Here is a 27963-nt window from a genome sequence, read left to right on the forward strand (position 1 = left end):
TTCAGCTCTTTTTTTCCTTCTTTTATTAGCAATGAGAAATGTACAAAACATTTTGGTAATCATGTAACAAAAGGAGCTTTTATGTTATTATGTTAATTGTTTGCTACTTCTTAACAGAAATTAATTTAATGCATTGTAAGCTTCAACCCTTACCCAGTTTTATAGCTGGTTTTCCTTCAGATAATATCACTCATGAACACATTAATTAATAACACAAAAGCTACTTATCTTGTCATATCAAAAGTGATGTATATGTATGTCACTGCAGTGGTGTTTAACACAAGAGTATTTATTGAATGACCCTGATGCTCTGTGGCAGAACTGTCACAATACTGACAGTCATTATGTGACCAATGCTGTGAGGAGAGCCAATCAAAATCAAGTCCAGTTGGGATATTTTGACTGGAGAAAAACTGGGTGTTGAAATGAAACCCCTTGAGGCAAATTGTGATTTGTGATATTGGGCTATATAAATAAAACTAAAATCTTATTATAGGACACTAACTATCGCAAGCAGGTCTGAAGCCTGGATTTTAGAAACGCTGAGGTCGTGAGTCCATGCCCCCCTTATACAACCCCCTACATTACATTTCTGGATTGATATTCTATTATACTGTTTTAAAGCCTTCACCACACTGCCATGAACCATATTCTGCTGGAGAAATGCAGCACTGAATCCTTCATTTATCAACATTTTTTTTACATGAAATGTCTGAAAGCCCCATATGCCATATGTGCTTCACATGTAATGAACCACATGTGGCTGTATGTGAAATAATCACACGTGAAAATTGTGAATGCGGTGCCCCTTTAATATTGAATGTGAAATTGATGTATTCACATTTGATTTCACATCTGAAATATCTGAAAATCTGTCAACGTGTGAATTTTGCACATGTGGAAGGGTGATCCACATGTGCTTAATGTGAAATATCTTTCACATGACAGGATAAAGTCCCATGTTTTTTTCTAAGGATAAATATATATATAATGTCTTATTATGTATGTATGTACATTGAAAACCCCCAAATTCCCAGTAGACCATACAGAGAACATAACTTCAGTGTCAGTTCACCATACTATTACTGCTACTGTCTACCTACAGGGGATGGGCAGAATAACACAGACACATGCAGTCATTGTACATTAAATCATAAATAATATACATTAAAATCTAAAACAACTGCTCTTGAGGTGTTGATTCAACTCTGTCATAATATTCCAGGCTGAAGTCTGTGTTGTAATGAATGTGGGGAGGATTTGTGTTCATCCACCCTGAGTCTGGTTCTGTCCAAGGTTTGTGCCTCTTAAAGGGAGTTTTTCCTTGCCACTGTCGCCAAGTGCTTGCTCATGGTGGGATTTGTTGGGTCTCTGTAATTAATATTATAAAGAGTACGGTCTAGACCTGCTCTATCGGAAAAGTGCAATGAGATGACTTCTGTTAGGAATTGGCGCTATATAAATAAAATAGATTTGAATGTTATTTTGTCCAACCCCTGCACATTTTTACTACTACTAACTTTAATTCAAACCCACCACTAGGGGGCTATGTTATACTCTTTAAGCTCACACCTTCTTTCAGTGCTTCCATCCACCAACAGCAACACTGTAACTCAAAATGCCTCATTTTCATGTTGTACTGTTTTACTCCAAACTCATGCACAACACTTTCCCCACCGTCAACTTCCCTTCTCAGAGAATGAAAACAACGCATGTTACTCCTGGGAAGTGTAGTCTGCTTTCCAAATGTCCAACCGAGCCAAGCAGCCCAGAAAGAACTACATTACCCCTAATGCAACCTGGCCACTGAGCAGCTAAACGTTGACTGCTCAGCCCTGCAGCTGCAGTTTCATCAAGTGTTGGTGGACACTTTTTAAAATCATCGTAGAGAAGGAGAAGGCTGGTGTAGATTTGTGCGTTTACAGCAGCAGCATGTCTGAATATCCGACATTCCAGCATGGCAAGTCTCGTTTCGACCAGGTACTTTTATTTTTCAATCGACCAAAGTCTGCCAGAGGAACTCTTGTGCACTTCAAGCACCAGGCAGCTGTAGACATAAGACCTATTAACTGTCTGTTTTATCTCTAAATTAACAGACCTTTACATGTTTAACTGTAAAGCCCTAGTTAAGGTAACACAACTTAATTTTTGGTGCTACTTTGTCTCTGTTGTATCTTGGAAACAGCTACACCCACCTGTCAGCATTAGCATTAATAGTTTTTACCAGTGAGAAAAGACAATATATTTATTGTTAGCATCAAACTTGTATTATAACTCTGGAAACTTGCACTTTGTCGGCATTTAAGCGTCTCGGTCAACTGTAATTGTAAAGTTCAGCAGTTAACGGGGTTAAAGGTCACATAATTTGAACTTTGACCTTACGCAGCGCGAGACGTAAAATCCCAACGAGAAGACAATGGCGAAGAAGCGCTGCTGGCCCTGTGTGGCAATCACATCCAGGTGCTCTGTGGTTCCGCAGGTGCGCTGTGCTTGCGTCATCTTGCGAAGGGCTCCTTGCATGGCCAAAACAGTCTCAGTCAGAACTGTAAAGTGTAAGTCTGCTTCAAAGACGACCCGAGGCACACTGTGGGAATTATGCGAAATTAAAATGCCTTTATTGTACATGGCAATATGTATAAAAAAAATGACCGACACAGGTTTTCATCAGGGTCGTTGTCAACAGTATCTCACACACCCATGTTGTGTTACTCTAATGAGTGAGAGGGTGGTTCTCTGTCAGGACGTGATACATGATCAATAGAAAGAGAGGGCAACCCCAAACAGCAAAAAAATACAGTATAATCAAGGCGGACCCATCCTTTCCTTATATACACATAATAAACATCAACCTATAACCTGGAACACACAAAAAGCCAAATTTTTCAGTCATTTGGTCCAGGTTATAGATTGATGTTTATTATTACTTTATTTGAGTATTTCCATTTGAAGCAACTTTTATACTTCTACTCCACTGCATCTCAGGTAAATACTGAACTTTTTACTCCACTACATTTGTCAGGCAGCTTTAGTTACTAGTTACTTTTCAGATTACAATTTTTCATACCCTTCAGGTTCAGTGAAAACCATCTATCTCCAAATTTGCTGATTTTGAATTAGAATTTTTTTTTTTCCTGATAAACTGAAGGACTGAAATTCTAATTCAGCTAAATAAACTATAAACAAACAACAACCTTGGATTTGCTGGAAAATGCATTGTTACAAACGGGGCTTTTTTTCTGAGCCAAAAATACACAATTCATTAAAATATAAGAAAATGAGAAGATATAAAAATTACTTAAAGGATCATTCCAGCAATTGTACACATGAAGTCCAGTTTACACATCAGAAAATAGTGGTTTAATTTCTTATGTGGCTCTGAAGGGAGCTTTCTAAAGTCTAAACAAAAATCATCTCAGCTTCAGGCTTAAATTATTCATCAGTAAACCTGCGTTACAAACTAGAGGGGTGGAGCATGTAGGAGACAATCTAACGCTAATTAAAAGACGCTAATGAGTTGCATTATGGGAACTGTGAGTGCCCCAACTTTATGAAAGTGCAATAGTAAATCGCTGGAGTGCCCCATTAATAAAAATAACTAGTAGTAAGTACACTAATAAAGTAATAAATAAATTACATAAAAGAAATGTTGGAGCTATATACCTTTCCAGATTTAACAGCTTTTGCATTGTGAAACTAAGAATTGTTTGCATGAGTTTCTTTAAAAAAATAAATAAAATGTGAAAGCAGGGCTTCACTGTGGTAAATATACTCGAATGTGGAATTTATCCTAGATAATTTATCAGCTTAATAATATAGAAGTGCTTAGATGCATTCCTGGCATAGACTTGGAAACCAAACGACACATGTTCAAAACATAAAACCCACTCGGGAGGGATATGATCAATAATGAAAGCACTAATATCAGACCAAAAATAATGTACATGAGTGATTGCAGTATGTCGATGCTGGTTATGTGACCAACGATTTAGTAAGAGCGTTTCCAATGGCAAGACTTTTAAAAACACTAAAAAAAAGAGGTAAATAGAAGATAAAACAGGAGAGTAAAAGTTACAGTGCAGTGCAAAAAATTAATCATTATTCGATTTAATAAAAGGCAGCGGCAAACAGAAATGTCTTCATCCTTGATTTAAAGCAGACCCGCAGTTTTCTGGGAGTTTGTTCCAGATATATGGTGCATTAAAAACTGAACGCTGCAGGTCACTGAATACAGTGTAACGCTGATGAAGCTGCTGTTAGCCTTGGAGTACAGGTAAGATGAGTCACCTCTCTTCTGTTACTCAAAGTGTCAGCTCAGACTGGTCAAATTGGAGTGGCACTGGTGAATAATTGAATTTAACAGAATTAAAAAACTATTCCCCCATGCCGTGTTTTTACCAACCATCCATATGTTCAGGAAGTCACAAGGCGCAGCAGTGAGTCAGATACCAGATTTTCATCCAAATTAGCAGTTAGTGTAATTAAACTCAAGTTAGGGAGGGATGGGTGGCTCTCAAGGCTGCGTGTTGTGGTGGTGTATCTCTGAAATGATTCCTTATGCTCAGTTATGAATAAATGATCGAAAGGTATTTCTGGCAGTCATTATAGAAAGTAATTGCAAATGGTGCGAGTGGATTCGGGTCCCCAAAAGATGCAGATAGGAAACAGTTTGTTAGCGGTATTAATGAGGAGACTCCACCTGGTGTGTTAAAACAGCTGGCACGCTGTAATATCGCTGTTTACTGGGTGACAGCTGGAATCTCTCTGCCTCTCTCTGCTCAGAAAAACAATCAAGAGTCTGACTTGGCTGCCTATATTTGAGTAAAAATTAGATTTATTTTACCTGTATAGTAGATGGAAAGTAAGATTTTTCTGAACTTTCTCCCGACTCAGGTATTCCAGTGATTACATATTGAAAACTCAAACTTTAAAAGACCACAAGTTGCATGTAATATCTTGTGTTTTAGGTCTCACTGGTAATGATGTTTAGATGAAAAATAATTGTATGGTGCTATAAATGGGCATGTAAACAAAATTAATGTTTTATTGGACCTTTTTCAGTTAATGTGGCATTTAACATAATGTTTGTATGATGTATTTTCTTCCTCTCTTAGAGCACATTTTCTGGTCGGTTCAGGCACTTCCTGGATGTGATTGACCCCAGCACACTCTTCGTGACAGAGGTACACAAACTTAATGATTTATTACATGGATAGGTCTGATAAAAGCTAAACAGAACCATCTTTTAATATGTGTTTTAGCTAGGACAGTTGTGCTTTGCTTAATAGCACCTCAATACTATTGTTTTAGGGAAGGGGTAGAGTTGATTGTTTACTAGTGCTGCCTAGGTTATCTGGTCTGGTCTGGTCTGAGGATTTGAACTGAGTACTGCTTTATTGCCATTTAGCTATGTTTTCTGTTTTGCATTTTAGAGATTGTAGTGAGATAGAGGCACTGTTGCTCTAACATGTGCAAAACAAAAACACAATCCACTTAAAATCATTGGGAGTTTAATATGGTCAAGTTTATTTATACATACCAAAGTCACGAGTTTGTCCCAGAGGACTTTACAATCTGTACATCATATGACACCCACTGTCTGAAGACCCTAAAAAAAAATCAGGATAAGAAATGGGCCAACAGAGGAGAAACTCCTCTTAAACACCATAGACAATATAAAATATGGACGTAGTCTCCGTGACGTCACCCATAGGTTTCAGTGTGGTGGCTCCGGCCGACGCCATCTTGGCAGTGCCTGACTCCGCCGCCTCCCGGCTAATCCAAAAATGGGCAAAGATGTGGAGCGTGTGTGGAGCTGAGGCGGGCCGAATGAAGCCTGGTTGCTGAAACCCGGCACCAGTTACAGCGCCCACCTGTCACACAAAGCAGCCTTAATATAATTTAAACGGATGAGTTGTATAAAAACTCACCCCCCTCACACATGGATAAATAGCACTACAGGTAAGAGGAATCATTTGTATGTTTGATTTTGGGGTGAACTGTCCCTTTTTTAAAATGTCCATGACCTTGTTTTTAAAATCATTTAACATGACTTATTTATTAACATAGGTAGGGATTCTCTGTTACTGGGAATCAGTCTATGACCTTTTGGGTTACAGACCATTCTCTCTAAATGCTGGGCTGGTCTGCCCCGTCGTAACATTTCCCCAGGTCTTGGTTGTGTTGTGGTAATTTTGTTCATGGAGCCATCAGTGCTCTGGGTAATGAAGCTGTTAGCGGGCTCTTTGGTGACAGTAATAGCGGCAGTAGCTCCTGGGATGTGATGAGGTGTGGACACATGGGACAGCTGTGAGGGGTGGAGAGTGTGTACGCTCACACACACACACACACACACACACACACACACACACATTCACACACACATCTTGCATCCTGCTGGGCCAGGCCTAGCCTCAACTTGCCCCTAATGACGAGAGTGGAACAGGGACGGCCGTGATTTTGCATGCGATTGCACACACACATGACCTCATGTGTGCAAAGGCAAAAGTGCACACCTAACACTATCTCACACAAATGTAGAGAAAGGAACGCACACACACAGATGGCAGGCTCATTAGAACAAATTGGGCCTCATGACCTAGTATTTTGCTCAGCATTAGACAATGATCACACCACAGTAAGCTGCTCATTACCTTTTAGGAAACTCATTTGTCAACTGAAAATCAGCATGAAAGTTTTAGTGAAACACAATTATCGCCGATTGAGCCATGTGGCTTACATAGTGGAAGAGGAAAAAAACATCTCTAAGCTGACTAAGACTCTCCAGGGAAGACTGGCCTGGCTTAACTTTACATTTTCCTGACCTTTTTATCTATTTTGTCTAATCAGAAACGGCTGCAGGAGTGCGTGGAGCTGCTCAACCGTTTCAAACAAGGAAGTCTGCCTCCAGGAGTGACAGATGTTCAGGTAAAGGCACAAAAACTTTGAGTTTGCAAACTCATGTACAGTAGGATCAAGTGAGTGAGTCTCTTTGAGCCTTTGACGAGCGTTGTAAAGTTGTGCTGACCGATAAACACGTAAGGGTAAACAGTTACGATAAACAGTTTGCCACGTACCTTTAAAATCTGGCAAATGTAAACTTACTGCCGGCTGAGACAAACTTACTGCCGGCTGAGCCCGTCCTCCCTCTACCAGGTAACTTATCTGCATTGAATCACAGCAGCAGCAGAGGGAGGAGGACAGGAGGAAGTGCGGGTACTGACAGATGTCTGAGTTCTTCATTCTTTATAAACTTCACTCTGTATTTTGATGTCAGGAATATGATTTATTTCATTGACATTTTAGATTTGTTTTCAGTGAGATATTAGAGTTTATATAGTGACTTTACTGTAGTAAACTTTACTGTTGCTGCTCTAGAAACAACATTTAGTTATGTTTTTATTACATTCTAATGGACATTGAGCATTACATCTCCGCCATAATTAATAAATTGTGCAATATTCTGTGTAATACCTCCGTGCAATATTAGTTTTCCCCCTGTTAGTTTTTTCTTATTTATTGCTACTGAAACTATATACCTCAATTACTCTTCGACAGTACATGCACCTCCGCTTATTAATATTATTTATTACATAAGGAGTTACATTGTATTTAGACTGTACTTTCATCACCAACCAGTAAACCCACTTGGTACTTGACACTTAGTTTATCTTATACCGACAGGATACTTAATTTATTTCTGACCTGTTTATAGTGTTTATTTTTTCTAGTACTTTCTCCTGTGTGCACTGACGTAAAGACGAGCTACTGTAACAAAGAGTTTCCCTACGGGGATCAATAAAGTATTTCTGATTCTGATTCTGATCTGATAATCCTGTTCTGAATTTAACGCACTTCAATATTTGTTTATTTATCGCAAGTTATATCGTCATCGCAATATTGAACAAAGGTATCGCACATCGCAGATTTTCCTCGTGTCGTGCAGGCCTAGTGTAAATGTTCAAACACTTTCTTTCTTGTTGTGTTGACACTGTTCAGGGTGTGTTTATTGGTCCACAGAAGGGTAAAAAAGAACCAGGTGTTCGTGAAGCATTTAGAGGCAAATATAGCTATGGAGATGTAAAACAGCCAAATATCTCCTATAAGTAGATATTTAAATGCTGCCATTTTTTGTTTTACATGTTATGTAATTAACTCTCAAACTGTATATAACAGTGCACTGTTCCTGTTAAACAAACCAATAAATACATTTTATAAATGGCTTTCTGTTGTTATATTGCCTTCTGAGTATGCTGCTTTGTCTGTCAAAACACTTTGTAAACTCTGTTTTACATAAAATTGTTATTATTATTATTATTATTATTATTATTATTATTATTATTATAAATAAAGGCTTGAAATTCTACATTACTTATGTGAAAAACAGACATCAACTGACCTGTAACAATACTTGAGACTGTAAAGTACTTATAAATTAAAGTTTTTCTCATTAAAGATATTTGTTATTTGTCTCTACAGCTTTGGCAAGCTCAAAAAATAAAGCAGGTAAGATGTTTCTCTCTTTCAGTCACTTTTTTTTTCTCTCTCAATCACTAACACACAAACACAAACAAACACACTACGATCACTGTCTTTTATCATTTCTGCTTGTTGTGGTGTGGTGTCACTGGATTGGCAAACTTACACCAGTCTTTACACTTTAGCTCAACATTGAACCTGTTTACACAACAAACATACAGCAGAGTGAACAAAAACAGGCAAACGCAACATTAGGAAAGGCTTTAATGGGGAAGTAACTACACTGAAATGACAAACTGCAGTGCTAATTAGCAGTAAGGTCCAGCTTCGAAAGGTGTCTGACAGTCAGTGAACTGCAGGTGCAGTTGGTCAAAACTCTAAATAAAACACTTTTTTAATTCATTCATTATTTAATAAATATGTTGTGAAGTGAAATGTCTATTAACAAAGTATGAAATGACGTTCTGAACTCTTTAGCTTTTCTGAAATTGATCAACAGCTTATTCAGTATATTTACGTGATGAGTTGCCCCTCATGCTGTTTTTCTAAATGTGTTTTTACATTTGAAAAAATGTTTAAAAGTCATCAAATCTCAGTGTTTTGTTCATACTGAACTCAGCGCTAGAATGTGATCTGATTACAAGCTCTGAATACAGATGTGAATACTCCGAAATCTCATCCAGGCTGCACTAGGATTTGAAGACGATTGTTCAAACAACATGCAGGATTGGTCTGGGATGTACTGGACCATATATTAAAGTATATAAACATGTCCTTAACTACAATGTGAACTGTAACTAGATCAACACTAGATCTAGATGTACTGCATCTGGATACAAGAGGTTTGAATGGGGCAAATGCCAGCTGCCAACTATTAAACATGTTAGCTGCTCTTTAGTTTCATGGGCTGCATGGCCATACTGTATAGGCCAAGAAATATCAGGCACTTTTACAGGACTAGGTATACGTGGGGCAAACTTCCCATATTGAGACACGATAATACCCTCATACACGTTACTTCACAAGTTCAAGATTGGCTCCACGAGCATCAGGAAGAAGCTGGATGCCTTCCGTTCCTCTCCAATCAGCAGATCTCATCACCACTGAAGCAGTAGGGGAAAGAGATTTCCATCTGTCTTATCTTGTGGCAGAGAGGATACTGCACTAACAGAACGCTGTCGTTTGTCTTTGGTGCGTATGTAAAAGAAGACTTGAAAAGCTTACCCACACAAAAAAAGCATGGAAAAAAGCCTAAAAAAGTAAGTAAGATTAGAAAAAGATAAAGTTTTGCAACTTTAATGCATTCTGCAAAAGTGCTCAGGTGTACAAAGTGAGGTTATGTATTAATACCAAAGGCTTCAACCCCTCAGACCTTCATCAGTGCTTATACAGTTGATTCAGGGTTTCAGAGCATTTAATTATACAAGACACAGGTGCAGACATCACTTCAGTTAATTAGAATGAACTGTAATAGCACAAATATGTACATGTTAAATGTTTAGATACAATTTAAAAGGCCTCTGTTGGTGTTTATTGATGAATAAAGCTTGATTAAATGATGTTGCAACATTATAATAATTCTAGAGATTAAAACTGGGACAGCCACATCATATAATTTGTGCAAAAAGGAAGTGCACAGAGACACATGCAAATGCTTTGGTTTACGACCAAATACCTGCAAAACTAATCACTTTCCCATCAGCCTCAGCTTTACTTTATGTTTGTCTTTATGTATGTTAAATTGATGAACCTAGTTAACATTATACGTGCTAAACAATAGCATGTTAGCGTTGTCATTCTGAGCACATTAGCATGCTGACATTAGTATTTAGTTCAAAGCACCGCTGGACCTAAGTACAGCCTCACAGAGCCGCTAGCGGGGCTGAAGACTTTTAGTCTTGTTTGAAAACATTAGCATGCGTAACAACTTATTAACTAATACTTTCAGAAGATGATTACTTATAAAGTTGTAAAACCGCATCAGTGAGTTGTTCAAAATGACTCTGATGTCAACACGGTAAACATGACCCCAACTAAAGGCATCATTTCTCAAAGAACTGGAGGCTTTCTTTAAAAAGGTGCCCAATATCCAAGTGCACACATTTTAACAACTGAAAACAATCAATTAAGTAAGTTAAGTAATAATCTTTTGTTGCTTCACACCATTAGCTGTCTGTTCTGTCAGTCTATATCTGATACCTTGTTTAGTAGTTTCACTGTATTTAATGTGATATTCATTTGTTTCCAGTAACACTTAAACCTTTCCTTCACTTTTTAATCCCACAGCAGAACTTTCTTCCTAATTCATTTGAACTGAACTAAACCAAATCATTCAGTAATCATTATTATCGTCTGATTCTAATCATTATGCTCTTATTACAGGCCATCATCCACCCTGACACGGGGGAGAAGATCCTCATGCCCTTTCGGATGTCAGGTACAGTAGCTTGGTGTGGAAGCCTTGGGGGAAGTGGGATCTAGTGGCTTGTTATGTTGTCCAACATGGAGGCGTCGTTCACCCTGGGAACTGTCATGGCTCAATGGGGCTCTCCAGGTTGTCTGGAAAAGGTCACACTCAGCTGGGCGCTGATTAAATCCTCTCTCCCACAGTGACGGGGAAGTTCTCAAGGCCTCTGATTAAACAAACACGAGGATTTTGGTTCCAGTCTCAAAGCATATTTTTTTGTAAGGCCACTTTGAAGTGTCGGAGAGAGAACGAATGAGGGAGGAGAAAGAGACACCAGCGACTAATATGTTAAGACCAACATTCTGTACATGTCAGACAAATGGGAATAAGCTGCCGAATCCTGTTGCTCTGTCTAACCTGTACAGAATAACACACTAATTAAGAGGAACAGAACTGATGTGTTTTTAACAATCTCTAAATCTTGCAGCAGAATAACCTAAAAGCAAACAAATGTGAGTGTAAGATGGTAACAGTTATAATACTGACTCTGTCTTTTAACAGGTTTTATCCCATTTGGAACACCAGTGGTAAGACTTTTCTTACATACATTTTCAGTAATGCAAAGCCAGTCATCATATTTATTGTAATTAGTTCAAAATGTAGACCGAGGATAAAAAGACATTTATCCACATATGTGGTATTTTAAAGCAAGATTTGCCCTCCAGTATATTGTTTAGGCTCTGTTTTTTCTTTTTTGATCATGTATTTGTAGTCCTTTTGTAAAGGGTCTTATCTTTGTGCAGGTTGTTGGCCTCCTTCTCCCAAATCAAACGTTGGTGTCAACTATCTTCTGGCAGGTAAATACCTACTTTTTGACCTTTTAAAACTCTGACATAATGTTATCAAGACTTCTTTTCAGTTTCATTTAATTAATTAATTAATTAATAAAGACAACACACATTAATCAACATTTCTGTAAACGTTCCAGTATTCGCCAGCCAGCCAATTTTCAACTGCATTCCTGGCAAGATGTTGTAAAACCACTGAAGTGACAGGTTGAGAAATACAAACACTTGACAGTAAGACGCCAAAGTGACAACAAAAGCAACAAAATTAGCATTCTGAAGATAGTGCCACAAGAAAAAGCAATTGATTAACATTGATGCAATTATTATATTATTATAATAATAATAACAATGAGAATAATGTCCACTTTTCATCCACTTGACAATGTTTGATTTTGAACACATTTGCATGTTTATTTAATGGTTGGCATATTTCTTCTGAATAAAATGTTTTACATATCAGATGTCAAGCAGTGGGGTTCTCGAAAAATCTGGTTTTAATTTAAAGAAATTAATATAAATACTGCTTGTGTGAGCCATAGACTTATTTCTGCAATAAAATAAAAATGTTGAACTTAAGGATCAGCTTTTTCCAGAACCGGACTGCTCCGTTCGCTCAAGACAGCCTTGAGATACAGGTGAAAGCTCAGGGAAAAGCTTGTAAGTGAAGTTTGAGCTTAAAATATTTGTAGTACCCAAATAGTACCTTTGCTGCACTACTGCTGTATGAGCATTTCTGTTTTACGTCTGCATTTGTGTATTGTTTGTAGATACTCTGATATGCAAAAAAACTAACTTTTTAAAACCAAAAATCTGATGTTTTTCCAGGTTCAAGAACGTCCATAGTCCCATTTGTTTATATTAATTAATTAGACAGGGACATAACAATGTTGAAAATGCTAAATGTAGCACCTGTAATCATAGAGTAATACATCAGGTGTATCGGCACATTTACTAATAAGCTCCTCTCCTTTTACAGTGGTTAAACCAGAGTCACAATGCCTGTGTTAACTACTTCAACCGCAACGCCTCCAAGGTACTATATCAACAGTAAAGTCACCCTGTCCCATTTAGGCAGATACTGTGTGTACTGTATAGTTAATAACAGTTGTGAAATGCTTTCATATTGTAATCTTCCTTACTTTTCACTTAAGCCGGCTCCAGTTTCCAAATTCGTCCAGGGATACCTCGGAGCGGTGACCAGCGCAGTCTCCATTGCTGTGAGTTCCCATAATACCTCTGCTCCTCTGATTGAACAGGCCATGTTACCCCAATGACTTGATGTCATCACACAGCAATGTCTGACACTTGTTGATCCATTATGTCTTTTAAACCAGGAGCAGACCAATATATCAGCATGATAGTGGACTTTTGTCAACCACAAATAGATCTGGAGGTTTCTTTGAACATAGAAAGTGTAAAATCTGAAATCAAATAGTGTTTTCTTTGCAGGCCTGTTTGTCTAGTTGTGATATATGCCAAAGGTTCCCCTAATCACCCTGCTAAACCAATAAAATGTCATTAATCTGGGCTTCAGTGCAGAGTTTAAAGGTGTAACTGCTGCTTCAGATGCTTTTTCAGCCTGACAGGAATACATCTTTAGGTGAAACACTGAATATTTTTAACTGTTTTGACAGGAAAATGGCCAAATTCAAAGAAGTTGAATATTAGCATAAACTTTTCAATACCAGCCTTCACAATACCCTTATCAGTTGAACATTTTTCTTACCTTTTATGTCATCAAAGACTCAAATGTATAATACACGTTCACACACCTTCCTGACACAGCCCTTAGTGTGGACACAAGGCTCAAACCGAGCCAATTACTGGTCCCACTGGGCGCTCATCCGGCTGCTGCCCTAAGGCTTGACAACGGCAACAAGCACAGAAAAAAATAGCGGGGTGTCTGGAGGGCGGAACGACGGGCGTGGAGGGGGGCAGGAGCTCTCCAATTAAACGTCTGCTCTGGTGACGACCCCCCGCCAGGCTGGGGAGAGCTAGAGGCTGAAGTGGGGTGGTGGTGTGTTATCTGAGCGCACGTAGCCTTTTCACTACAGCCCTCTAGTGTGTTAAAATACAGCACAGTATTTTATTGTTTATGCAGAGACGTGAATTTTAGTCATTCTTCTCCCAATCATACCATTTCTGACACTTAAAATTTAGCTTGTGTTTTGTTTCTGTGATTTTCTGCACTGAAACCATGTTTCATGGCACTCTAAAAGACCAAAAACCTGTTTATTAAAATAGTAATATTCAGTGTGTGTATAATTGGTTTTTGAGAACAGAGTCAGAGGCTGATTGTCTGTATCGTCATTGTGCGTCTGGTTTTCCTTCAGGTCGGGTTGAACGTGCTAATCCAGAAAGCCAGCCGCTTCAGCCCAACTACCAGGCTTTTGGTGCAGAGGTTCATCCCCTTCCCAGCAGTGGGTAAGTTCAAAAAGCTCAGCGAAACACTTCATGGGATGGACAGGGATTAAGCCCAGTTCTCTACTAAAATGGCCTTTTTAAACGAAATCAGTTTAAATTTGAGTTCACATTGTGGTTTTGGTCTAGTCTTGAACTAACCGACCGGAGTATGGTGACTAGAGTTTCTCCAGTTTTAAAATAACCCTCCAAGGTGGCAGGTTTACGTGGAAATTGAAGCTGTCTGTCAATACATTTAGTTTTTTTAATTATTTCAGTTTTTGATTAAGTCAGTTTTTTCGGTTGTTATCCATATATAAAGAAATGATATGGACATTATTTAACTGCTGAAGCGCAAACTGCATTAGCATGAGAAAGTTGGAATGTTGGCATGTTAATATGCTTATAGTTAGCATGTGAACTATTGGGTGTTAACATGCTGGTACGTGTTACATAGAGTGGTAACGTTGGCATTACAGTAACAAGCTTACAGTTACTATTTTAACATGCAAAAATGACATTGTAATATTTAGTGTCTTAATGTGCATATTTAGGTTGCGAGCATGATGACATTTAGTATGTAAAATTTAGCATGCCAGTTAAGATGCTGATGCTAGCATTTTAACAAGCTTATGGTTAGCATGACATCACACAAACATTTAATAAATGTAACAAAATAGTCTTAATTTAGGGTCCATTTACTAGCTTTTTGCGGAGCTTCTCACAGCTTTGAACAGTGGAATGATGATGACAGCCCTGGAAAAAACTAGTAAGTGGCCCTTGAGTTACAATTTTTTCCGAAGTCTGGAAACGCTTTTTTATTTAGTATGTAACTTTTATAGCGTTTGCTTGTTAGCATACTGACAATTACCCTGTTAGTGGAGCATGCTAATGTTTAGCATTCTATGTATATAGTCATCTAAAACTACATGCAGCTGACAACAATTTGGTTATTAATTTTAGAAGTATCTTGTCATGAGGTGTTGAAGTGACCTGTCGCTGGGGCTAGATGAAAAGTCAGGCCATCACCAAAGTTTTTAGGTATTATCCTCTGGGGACCATCAATAACGATTCCAGATGTCATGGGTATGCATACAATTTGTCAACATATGGACCACAGTGTTACATACATTTTTTAAAAACTTACAAGTAGTCATAAACAAATATATTGTTGGATATTTCATGCCTGTTTTCCTTGCTGCTTGTTCTACTTTCATGACATACATGATGTAAAGAAAATAATTCTGAAACATAAATAGACTTAGCATAAATCATCAGATACAGTATAAACTCATTCTTATACTTCATGTTGATAAATATAGTGTCTGCCTTTTAGCAATGCTCTGTGTGGCGCCCCGGTGGCTCACCTGGTAGAGCGCGGGCCCCATATACAAGGCTGGGTCCTTACTGCAGCGGCCGGGGTTCGAGAACAGCCCGGGGCACTTTGTGCATGTCACCCCTCCGCTCTCTCTCCCACATTTCCTGTCTCTCTTCAGCTGTTCCTATCAAATAAAGGCAACAAGCCCCCAAAAATAATCTTATTTAAAAAAAAAAAAAAAAAAAAAAAGAAGAACTGCTCTGTGATAATTACAAATGGCTGTATGAGAGCCACGCACAGGTGAGCGATTCGTTTCATTCTGTTCCTCACAGTCCGTTTTCCTCTGCAGGGTTAGAGCCATGTTGCGTGCTCGCTTTGTCAGACGTGTGTGAAGCCACAAAGCTGATATTCATGCCACTCTCCCGCAACCGCACCCAGGGGTATAGACCCGTGTCCCAGAATGCCCCAGCCTGCTGGCTCATAATTAAATTGTTTGCCTGCCCCTGCTTTCTTACCATGGCGGTTCTTTCAATTAAATCAACAGGTTTCTACAGCGCAACCTTTGCCTGGTAATTGGCTGCTTGTTAGGACTCTGCTGCCGCAAACAAATTGGATAATTACCCCCAAAGTGGCGTCTATGTCAAGGCCTCATTTACCTGATTTCTGTTTGTTCATTGTTGTTGCTGTTGTTGTTTTGGTAAGCCCAAATAAAAGGTAATTAAAATGTCTAATTGAAGCGCGCAAAAGCAAAGTGCTGTTTGAATTTTCACCCGCTTGATTTTGTTTGCTTACTTAAGGCTAGATTTATTTGTAATAACCTAATCAAGCAGTGGCCTGTCATTCAATTAGATTGTGAAGACCGGAGGGAAACTGGAGGGAAAGCCATGCCACCAGAAATTTATGGGCATAATTAATTTGTTGTCTTTTGAAAATGTTTGTCATTATTTGTGATATTTAGGAAGTAATTACGTGAAAAGTTCTTGGATGCATTTCCATGAGTGTACCACTAGTTATTAGATGACAATTAAAATGTACATAAATGTAATTATTTCAAATAATTACAAATTATAGTCACATATTTCAGCATTGAGCTGTAAAGACTTCGTAATTAAATGAATAAAGGCATCAAAGTAATTATAAAATTGAATCGATTACTGTTTTTTGAAAATTCTATTTTTTGCTGTAGTTTTTGTTATTCCTTGCCCAAATCCCACTATCTGTCCCTCTATTAATTGGTCTGGATAAAAAAATCCCTTGTAGGTAAAAGAGCTATTTGCTCAGTCAATTGAATTCCCCTCACAAAGCGACCCGCCAGCCCTGCAGCCCTTAGTAAAGATAACTCTGAACGCTGTTGTCTTAAATTAAAAAGGCTAGGGGCGCCACCACTAAACTCTCTAAAATTAGTTTTTCTTATTCCTCCTATTAGAGTCAAGGAGAAAGGTCTTTCTATATTAACATACATTTGTGTTCATTTTGGCTTTCGTGAATAAATCACAAGGTAACAACGCTGCTGTTTGTCGACCTATCAGTCACCTTGGTTGCGGTGTCCGTCGCTGATTTGACTATTGCTTGAGTCAAAGTCGCACACACACAGGGGCATGGCGGTCAGTTTTGGGGGTGATGACACAAATGACATGGCAGTGCTGTACTACATTTGGGCGGTTTCAGTGAGTAAAGCAAGCAGTGGTTCAGTGTCTTTCAGAAGGACTCTCAGTGCCAGGTAGAGGTGTAAAATCTATATTTTCATCACAGTATAAATTCTTTTAAATCATTTTATATTAATAATAATAATAATATTATGTCTTAGATCCCTTAAAATATATAATTTTCTAAAGAAGGCAAGAGAACATGGGCAAAGGTGATTTCTTGAATATACAGTATAAAATATATGCAAATATAACAAGACTCTACAGCCAGGTGTGAGACTGTACTTGTGCACAGTTTTGAGCTAATGCTAACATCACATGCTCACGATGACAATGGTAACATGCTGATGTTGAACAGGTATAAGGCCCTACCTATTCTTTAGGCCCTTCTTTCAGTTGCTGTTTGTTTCGGGGGGGGGTTCTCCCTTCAGTCTCCTCTTCAGCAAGCGAAATGCATTCTCAATAAGACAGTCAGGAGACTGTCTGAAACCTTTGACTCCCCCCCCCATTGGTTTCATCAACTCAAAATATTTCCAGAACATTTTGTCATTGTCATTGAATTATTCATTAACGCAGGAAATACAAAACTTGTGATGTTCAGATCATGAAATTATTAAATTATTCTCTGGGAAAATATTACCAGTGAGTCCTCTCCATTCTTCAATACGATTCCAGTTCTATCAGTCTGATGACACCACAATCAGCCATTCAAGGTGTAATCCCTCATCCTTACAGTACCCACCACAGTGCCCTTGAGCAAAGAACTGAACCCCTTCCTGTTGCAACGGCACTGAACAGGCTGCCTGATCTTAAACCACAGCCCGAGGGTGAAAAGACAATTTGCTCAATTGTGAAATAATAAAATATGTGTTCCTAGAGGTGAGACACTTAACTTTTAAAAACATTCTCACCTGTTTACAGCGAGTGCAAACGTCTGCAACGTGGTACTCATGAGACACTCTGAGCTGTCGGAGGGCATCAGTGTGCTCGACGACAACGGCGACGTGGTGGGAACATCAAAAGTGGCTGCCAGGCATGTATGTTGCTCTGCTCTGGCAACTTTTTATCTGATGTGAATTCTTCAGGTGCAGCTTTGTTGACTTATTGTTGATCGATGTAAAGTTTGTGAATCCAATAGTGCTAACTGTAAATGACAAGGTATTGAATTTACTTCTCAATGTGAACGTAATTAAAATCGTTCCTTAACAAAAAGGAAAAAACTGTTTAAATGTCTTTGTGTGTCCTCTTTTATTTTTGTGTCAGGCACTTTTAGAAACAGCTCTGACCAGAGTGGTCCTACCCATGCCAATTCTGGTGCTCCCTCCCATGATCATGGCTGTACTGGAAAAGTAAGAGACTGCATTATTTTTTATCTTTCATGAATTCTTTATTTCAGTTTTCTCAGAGATGATATAGAGGTTTTGTGGGTAGCAAAGCTTTAGTTATAGGAGGCAACCGCATTATAATCAATTTATTTATGTATTTATTTTATTAATTCAGCCTTGTTCTTTATTCTAAAATGCAGCCTGAGTTTCAAAAATGAAGTTGGTGTTTTTCAGGTTTTTTTTTTATTTCTTTTTGTCTTCCTGTCTGTGGCTCTCAGCCCCAGGCCCATTTCTTCCTCCTGAAGATGTAAATGTTTAAAAATGGCTCAAAAATGTATAGTTTCATATATTTTTTTAAAGGCTCAGTAATTTTTTTAGCAAACGTTACTCATACAGAAGAAAGTACTGCATTCATAGGGGATTATTTTCAGTGGCAGATTAATACACATTTGGTGTGCTAGTGAGTATTTATGGCAGCAGGACGGTGTATTTGTGGGATTGAGTCAAAATCCACTACAGTTGCCACATCTGCTTCAATTCACTATTGCTTTTCTTCTTGGAAAGGCAATACTAGAAGTCTAGTTTCAACATGGTGACAGTTGTCTTAACCTGTTTATTTTCCCCTGGGTTTTCTGTTGATTGACTTTCTGTAAGTGGCACCCTTTTCTTTGTCCATTCTGCAACTGTGACTTTCTGTTCAGGCTAACTAACTTTTCCTGCCTGTTTCAAATACTGATGTTGCTGCGCACATTAAATGCATCACTTGATGCGGGCAAAAGCATTTTTCACAGGAAAAAGAGAGCAAGTCTTTGTATGTGTTGAATCATTGTTTGTATCAATCTGTTAGAGAGGAGCATTTGCTTAATTAAAAAAGTTAATTAATGCTGTAATGAAAGTGGTGAAGGTTTTAGTGTTCTGGTATAATACAAGCTAGATTAATTAAAAATGCAAATGACCCCTAATTAAATGACAATTCATAAATGAATTATTAAATTGTCAAATACTTTAATATTTCAGAGTCTCAGATTCCTTCATCCTCAGAACTGCTATGTAGTCAATGAACCTTTTCCACCACTGAGATTCAGCGTTGTGTGATATGACTGTAATGATGTCTTAATGATGCAACGTGTTTATACGGACGTCCTGTGATCGATGGCACGACTGTGCCTGCGGTGTGCCGAGGAATGCAGCCATCTTTGTAAATCCTTGACAGCACTTGTCCAGACAGCAGGGCCGGCTGCCCAGGTGTGTTTGGGATTCCTGGCAGCTGAATGACTGAATGGGAATAGAGAGGGAGTGTATGTGAGAGTGAGCAGGGGTCTGTGAGGTTGACTGTGCAGGTGAGTAGTGCTCAGCTATCCTCTCTGTCAGCTTGCCTTCACTGGCTCTCAATGGAGCGAGAACAAGGGGACAGAGACGGGTCCCTGGGCGGCCCCTCAATGATGGATTGCACTGCTGAGAGCAGATTTAGAGCAGTGACAGCAGGTTCTGTCCTTCACGTGCTTCTGTAGCTGTGGGAAGCTACAGACTCGTAAGTGTATTCAGAACATATGTTTATTTTTGTGTGTCTTAAACTACATCTACCTGCAGCGAGAATCTCCATTTCAGTCCAAATACCCAGGTAACCTGATTTGGGGCCAAGCCCACACTATGATGTAACAGAGTACACAGGCTCAGAAAGTGCAAGAAACTGTATTTCCGAAAATAGGGGTGGGCAGTATAGGTAAAATTTTGTGTCATGGTATGTTATTTTATATCAGGATAACAATATATATTGTGATATAATATATTCTCTGGAAGTTTTGATAGAGAAACTGTTTATAGATAAAAGGCACTTTATCACTTTGATACAAAAATCCTGCATAAACAATATTACCAAAACGTAGACCTCATTGATTTGCAGCATTGCCCAAAATAGACTAATACACCCTGTTATTAAAGGAATAACTACCACAGTATAAACAGCATGGCAAGATTCCTTATGGTGAACAAATTCATACAATCTCAGGGTTTATCGTCGGTATGACAAAAGTGTGCAAGCCCGTCATATCAGCATTAGCTGGCTAAGCTGATAAAACATCAGGATGTTGGTGCATGTAAGGGCATATGATCGGTTTCAGAAGTGTGGGGCCACAATTAAGTCAGTTTGGCACTAGAAAAATATATGTAATACTATATAATCAGAAGAAAGTGGGAGGTCCTGTTTTTCTCCAGACAGCGTCTTGCTGCAGAGGTTCTGGCTGCATGCGTCTCCCAAGCTCCACCGATCAGATGCTTCTGTTTAGGCTTGGATGTCTATGGTTAAGGCTACAGTCATGTCTGTCTGGAAGGCCTAACTAAAAACTGAATTTTGATAAGTGTGGGGACAAAGATTTATCTTACGTTACTTCACATTACTTGCGTTTTACCTTCGTAGAGTAGTGGAATAGCATGCCCTCGACGCTGTGCGAGAAAACAGGACGCACTCATAAAAACATTGCTCCATAGCGCTACTAGTGGCCATAAATTCCACACGGTACCTTTTTTAATGTTGCATAAGCAAATAAAAGGAAATGTTCTGAACTTTTGAACTATTAACTATTGAAAAATCTCTAGAGCAGTTACAGTATTTAAACAATAGTATCTTCCTGTGCTGACAAAGAAACGCTTTTATTTAATGCGTTTTCATGTTCACCATCACCCCCAAGGTGTTTGTTTAGCATAGAAATTAGAAACCTGCTTTACAGATTAATTGTTCCCCTTCACATACCTCTGTATATACAGTACAGCAGGTTCTGCTTGGTCAGGAAAATACATTGCCACAGGTAGAACCTAATATGACCGCTATTGCTCTTGGAATTTAGAAATGTAGTGTTTTTGTCAGAGTGGTTCAGTGGCATAGTGTCGTATCTGTGTCTGACACAACACAAGTCAGCAGGCATATTCTATTAATTGGTCTTCTCATGGCGACAGGGAAGCTCAGTCACAGTGTCAATAGTTAAACCTGGGTAAGACCTCAACCAGAATATGGCAACTAGCCAGGTTATTCAGTGCACGTAAACACAGCCAGTATTGCATGAAATTCCGTCATTCATTTTGGATAATATCAAGTTTTTCACCTGATTTAAAGGTTTTCAAACTTACATGTGTGGCTAAACCTTCCCTCATCACTCGCATCTCACATACCTCTCAACTTTTCTCCCATTGACTTTTCTCTTTGTAATCCAGTTCTAAAATGTGTTTCTGCACGTTTGTGTGTGTGTGTGTAGCCTAATTAAACCATGGCAGCCATATGTGTTAATGAGCTCCCTCATTAGGCAGTAGCTCTCCTTGTTAGGGGGAGAGGCGTAGCTGGTGGAGGAGCGATGGAGCGGCTCCTTCTCAAGCTCCTGCTGAGTTCGCTGTCCCACACACTGAAGAGGGGATTATCCTACGGAGGGCAGCGAGGAGGGAGGAGAAATATGGGCTGAGACGAGAAAATATATTTCTGGAGATAGATTTTTAAAACGTCCATAAAAAATCTGTTTTGCTCAGATAGAGAAAACACAGCTTTTGCAATTGATGGCAATACATTTTTCTTCTGTTACAATACATTTGAGAGGGATTATACACATAAGAGTTATTTAAAGGCAGAATGAGTAGGATTTGTCAGTTGTGGTTTGTAAAGACAACATTCAAAGTCGCCTGAACGACACCAGAAACGCACGCCCAATGCTGTAAATGACAACGTTGCTGTATCAGTTCTTTGACGTTAGAGGAGGAAAAAAAAAAGCTATCATCACCAGCTCATTACAGACACTAGCACTGAGTCTCAACGATCAGCTTACTACGTTGGTTTGGGACTGCCACGGTAACTGGCGTGGTTTGTGTGTTAGACAGAAAATGATTAGAAGCTCACACTCAGCACTACAGACCTCAAAGGGTTCTTTTCTCAAAAACTTAAGTTATTTGCATTGGTTGATAGTAGGACTTAGTGTGTTCGTACACTGCTCTTACGTACACTGCTAGCTACTATTTTTAGAACGTTACATTTGTTGTAATGGAAAAGCCGATACTTTAGCAAGCTAACTAAGCTAACCGCCGGCACCTACCTGCCCAACAGAAAACAGGCCAACTACGCGTCGCTCTTCATCCCCATCGTTTTGGAAAGAGCTTTGTCCGCTTGGTGTTTCGCCTCGCTATATTTGCGTTTTCCAGTGCTGTGACCGCCATTTTCGTAGCTCACACCCTGCACGCTGTTATTGGCTGGGGTCTACACACCCACTGCCCAAAGGTTGATGCCCAGTAACGTCCCGAACACAGCAAAAAATCAGTACAGGCAGAGGGCAGGATCTCTGCAGATACAGACCCCGCCACACACTTCTAGTGGGTCATAAGTGATGCCATGTAAAATACAATAAAAGCAAAGGTTGACCTGTAAAAAGGAATTGAAGGGATTTTTTAATTTTTATTTATTTTGCTTTTGCAGATACAAGCTTCATGAATACCATTCAGAGAGCCTATCATTGAGCTGCAGCTACACAGGAACATATATGAAGCTGATTTGTGTATGTTTGAAGTCCTTGAGCTTTAGGATTGCAGTCTCCTGCTGAGGAGGTGTTCAATCACATGATTTTGATGTAAATTTGATAGTTTTAATTGGTTACAAAAGCCTTTACAGCTGATTCAGAACAGATAAATCTCTTGCTGTTTTTAAGAGAATTGGTAATAAAGTGTAGTGGTGCATTTCAATTTTATGTTTGTTTTCCATGTTTCTAAAATGAATTTCTAATAAAAACTTTGATCTGTCCACCTACTGATCCACAGGATCCATTTCATAATTAAGCACCTATGTACCGTCTTTCTGACCACTGGTTGATGTGAAGACATTAAAGGATGTGTAAATGTCTGACATACAGTATGTCATGTTGCTGTGACATCAAGTCTGATTATCTGCAAAATCATCTCATGCAGAGAGATCCTGCATGAAATCCCGACTTTGATTTTGACAAGGAGGTTTGATATTTCTGCATTTTGGCTTAAATGGAGGGCATACTTGGCTTAGATTTGTCACTGTTCAAGATGTTGGAAGTGACCATACCTGATGCCTGAATTTGATTTTGGCAAATAAGACAAATTTAGCATTCAAAACATTTGCTGGAAGCTTTTCTGAAAGCTTTACTTTTTGAAAATGTTTGTCTGCCTCGATGATTGGTCTATAAAATTAGAATCTCCTGAATGTACGTATAGATCGAATAGTGAATGTATATTTGTTGACTGTATATGTCCACTGTATATTGAATTGTGTTGAACGTGAGGTTCTGATGTCTAGAGCTAGACCGATCAATCACCTGGGCCGATATATCTATATATATCATAGCATATATGTTGAACAATAATTAACAAGAAAGTTAGTCAGTACAGAAATGCCAAAGATATGTTTGAGCCTCTTTAGCCACCGCATTGTTTGTCAACGAGAGAGCACGGCTTATTTTTCAACTCTTCCATGAACAAATTTATGGGATTCTTAATTTAAAAAATGTTTTTGTCATGTGTTTATGTAAAAAAACAAAAAAAAACTCAAATATTTGTATCTGCGTAAACAAAATCCAGTACCAGTTGGTTCTCCTGCTGTCCCTTTGCCATGTAATGTAAATGGTATAGTGTAAGTTTGTGGAAGATACATCCCCAGTGCCACCACCACAACGCCTATCCGACATTAACTATGAGGTGAATAAAGTGACAGTGTTTGTGTCTCTTCTGTGTCCCACCAGGCTCCCTCTCCTGCAGAGACAGCGGAGGCTCGTCCTGCCTGTCCACAGTCTGGTGTGCCTCGCTGCCTTTGGCCTGGCTCTGCCTCTCGCCATCAGTCTCTTCCCACAGATGTCCCAGGTACGCCATCCCAAAAACTTCCATCACTGCTAAGGAATACGTCTTTCCTCTTAGATACAACAGAACATAATTTAGTAGGGCATTAAAGATGGCCTCCTAACACTGCTTTGTCTGAAGTTGATCTACGACATTCTTGCTATGTTGTTTATTTTATTTTGTCTCCATCTTTGGTCTCAAGTGATCTTTGCTTTGGTGTTTCTGTCAGTCAAACCAAATGGCGGGACTACTGTGGCAAAGCTTTCTTTGGATTTCCTGTTGTTGAAGTTTAAGTTTCTATAGGTGGCACTTTTTTCTTCATCTGTCTGGCCATACTGGCTGTCATTCCTCATGTTAACTAACTATTGAGTCCTCCTTTGATTCAGTACAAATGAAGAGCTGTTGCCTTTTTCTTTGAAAAGGCTTCCAGACAAATGTAAATGTAAAAGCTTTCATTAACTGGGTTAGGTTTGACCAGTATTGTGTTATATCTATATACTGTATGTGTCATGGATGAATTAGTTTCAAAGCCCATGTGGTGATGATTTAACTCAGTAAACACCAGAATCAACGTCCAAATTGATAGATACCAAGAGCTCCTTGTTTTTACTTCTTCACATCGTGACTGCATAAAATATCTGCTTCGCTCAGGTCTGCCATGACTCGGTTTCGGTGACTGATGTTGATGACTGGAGTCTCCTGACCTCTTTCACGTTCCCCATTGAGTTTTACAGAGGCTCTCTCCTAATGAGGCGTAGCCTTCTGAGACTTAACCTACTCTGTTATGATCTGCCCAGAGCCTCTATTGCCTTCATTCATTGATGCCATCCAGGCTAGCAGGATGAGATCTAACTTTAGCCTTATTACCTCAGTGTGTGTCATTCTATTCATTAAATGGCTATGGCATGATTTTGTTTTTCACTCCCATCTCTCTCTTTGTCTTCTCTCTGCCAAATGACTTGCTGACACAAGCCAACCAGCTCTGGCTTTAAAATGTTTAGGATTTAATTACCATTGGAAATAGCTCAGACAGCCATATGGCAAAATACTTCAGACATATGTGCCGCCAACAGTCCTGTGAAAAGCTGCCTCCCGTTCGTGGAGGGGCCTGTTTTTCTCTCACAAGTCCTTTTTGCACTTTCGCAAGAATGGCGGATAGAGAAAAAAAAAATCCCCAAAAAGCAACATGAATGCCCTGTTCCCCAGGAACCCCCGCCTACCCAATTTGTCCCACTTCCCCATTTCACACCTACCAAGATGTCTGATTAGGATTCTGCCTCCAACTCCAACAGCCATCTGTCTCTGGTTCAAATATTAGGAGATGCAAGCCTCAAATTAGACTTTAATCTGCCAAAATGGCTCTTTTTGCACATTAGCAGTAAATACAGAACATTTAAAGCTTTTAAGAATTACTTAGTTACAAATGAAATGTTTAAAATCTTTACGTAGCGGCTCATGTAGACGATTACGGATCCACCTACAGCATACACATTTACTATGTAAACATCTTGTGCCAAGTATTTCTATATTTCAGTATTGACCTTTTGGTTCTCTCTTTGATTCCCACAGATCAGTGTGAATCAGCTAGAGCCGGAGATAGCCATGGCAACAGATTGTAAGTTTGTGACATACAATAAAGGCTTGTGAGTGATCTCCACTGCCCGACACATGAAGATAGGACCCGCTGCTCATCATGGTTCAAACCCCCTGAAGCTTCCAGAGAATGAATTATGGTAAATTTGACTGTGTTATCCAGTGAGCAGCTAGCATACGTTTACAGAGAAAGGCAGTTGATATTCAGAATACATGTTTACGCCAAGACAATGGTTGTTAAATAAGCAATAACACATGATGACATATTGTGATACAGGGAAATATACATCATGACACCTCAGAAAGTATTATCACTGTTACAACATGGACACTTACCAAGGAAATAATACCAATTAACTGAGGCACTCAAAAAGATTTATGGAAGACTTTTCCTGCTCCATGTAGCTAGTGTGCTACCTTTTCAGCAGCGAGAGGGTAACAGCCTGGTTAGGCTGGCTAGCTAAGTTAGCTAACTTATAAGCTTGCCTGGTTTCTTGTGTTTTTTCTTACTCTCTCCCTTTTTCAAAGTAAGACATGTCTAAATGATTGTAGTTGTGGTCTGGACTGTATATGTAAATACTGTGAAAGAAACCGGGATAAACAACTGAACGTCTATAAGTTGTGAGCTGTTCAATCAAAGTGTGATTTTCTCCTCTCAGATTGTTTCATAAGAACACTTTTTAGAGGCCTGAAAGGGTAAAACTGCAGTATGCACCTGGGCAATCATCTTGCAACCCACTAGATTCATCTCGTGACCCCCTGTAGGGCGTCCTGACCCCCAGGTTGGGAACCACTGATTTAATGGATGTAGAAATTCTTGCCAAATGGAAAGAGTTGTTTTTGTAAAATAGTTTTAGCGAGATATGAGGTGACCGCAGATAATTTAGCAAACCGTCACTTTATTTTTTTAAACTAAATCTTAAACTTAGACTTCTAGTAGCTCTGCCTCCAATTGAAATGGGTTTTTTTTTTATTTTGCTCCAAAATCTGAAAAATTCTATTTAAACTCAACTGTGAACTGTATTAAGTTCAAAACAGATCAGTATCTCCTTTGAAATCATCCAATGACACTGTTTTTTGTTTTGTTTTGTTTTTTACCACAACAGCAGGTATTGAAAACATCATTATTAAGTTACTTTAAATCCCAATATTTGCTTTGACTCCCTCTAACTGGGATCTGGAGGTTGAGTCACTCATGTAGTAAAACAACTGCAGTCGGTTTTAGTTTGATGCCATCTTTTAGATTTGCTTCCACCTAGGTGCATTTATTCTTTATAAATTACATTTTTTTGTAATCAAACTAATTGGAAAGTGAATACTGTGTGTGTGTATAATGATAATAATAATAATAATAATAATAATAATTAATAATAATAATAAAAACAGTAAGAATATTTTTTAGTCTTAACCTAAAATATCGAGATTTTGATTTTATAAATGGATTCTGAAAGCACTATTGTTAAAATGCTGCTCTGTCTTTATGTGTGTATTTGCACTTGATTTATATAAACTTTCTGTTTTCAAGTAATATCTTTTGTCACGATCTGTGTGATTAGTATGTTTGCACGGTTGCCGAGGGAACGCAGCACGGTAGACTGCGATGCAGTGTAATTTGACAAGAAGCCACATGCAGGATCAGTGGAGGATGCTGGGTGGAAGTTGTGGAACACAACCCGGGTGAGATAAATAAAAACAAAACCCCATTCACTTAACATATTGTATTTCAAAGAAATACATCAGATTTATTTTTTTTTTTATTACCCAGGTTTTTACTGTTGTATCTCACGCAATCAGATATTAGCATCACACTTGGTTCTGCCTGAATTTCACTCTGTAATGCTGAGAGTTTTATGTAAATGTTACATGGCTATCTGCCATTTCCGAAGACTATATTTCAACAGTTGAGCTCAGAACTTCAAATAATAATCCATAGTGAGTTCAGTTTTAATACCAACAAATACCAGTTTTGTAAAGATGGTTTTTGCATTTTTAGATTCATGGATATCTTTTTTTTATTATATCTTCTGTCATAACTTTTGAACTAAGTGTCTCAGACGGAGACTCAGACATTTATATATAACTAATATATCACTATGTTTTGAGAAAATTTTTTATCTGATCTGTA

The 27963-nt window shown here is 38.7% G+C and overlaps 1 protein-coding gene across 1 annotated transcript; it reads left to right on the forward strand.

Moving 5' to 3' along the window:
- The first annotated feature begins 1797 nt into the window (after positions 1-1797).
- sfxn5a (sideroflexin 5a) lies at positions 1798-27366 on the forward strand. The gene is made up of 14 exons (XM_044166622.1): positions 1798-1980; positions 5112-5180; positions 6847-6924; positions 8476-8502; positions 10858-10912; positions 11444-11469; positions 11686-11739; positions 12707-12763; positions 12882-12947; positions 14064-14154; positions 18016-18131; positions 18358-18443; positions 24152-24269; positions 25815-27366. The coding sequence occupies exons 1-14, from the start codon at positions 1933-1935 to the stop codon at positions 25890-25892; spliced, it is 969 nt and encodes a 322-aa protein (XP_044022557.1). The 5' UTR covers positions 1798-1932; the 3' UTR covers positions 25893-27366.
- The last annotated feature ends 597 nt before the right edge of the window (positions 27367-27963 follow it).

The sequence above is a fragment of the Siniperca chuatsi genome, linkage group LG15 (genome assembly GCF_020085105.1).
Source record: "Siniperca chuatsi isolate FFG_IHB_CAS linkage group LG15, ASM2008510v1, whole genome shotgun sequence".
Classification (NCBI taxonomy): domain Eukaryota; kingdom Metazoa; phylum Chordata; class Actinopteri; order Centrarchiformes; family Sinipercidae; genus Siniperca; species Siniperca chuatsi.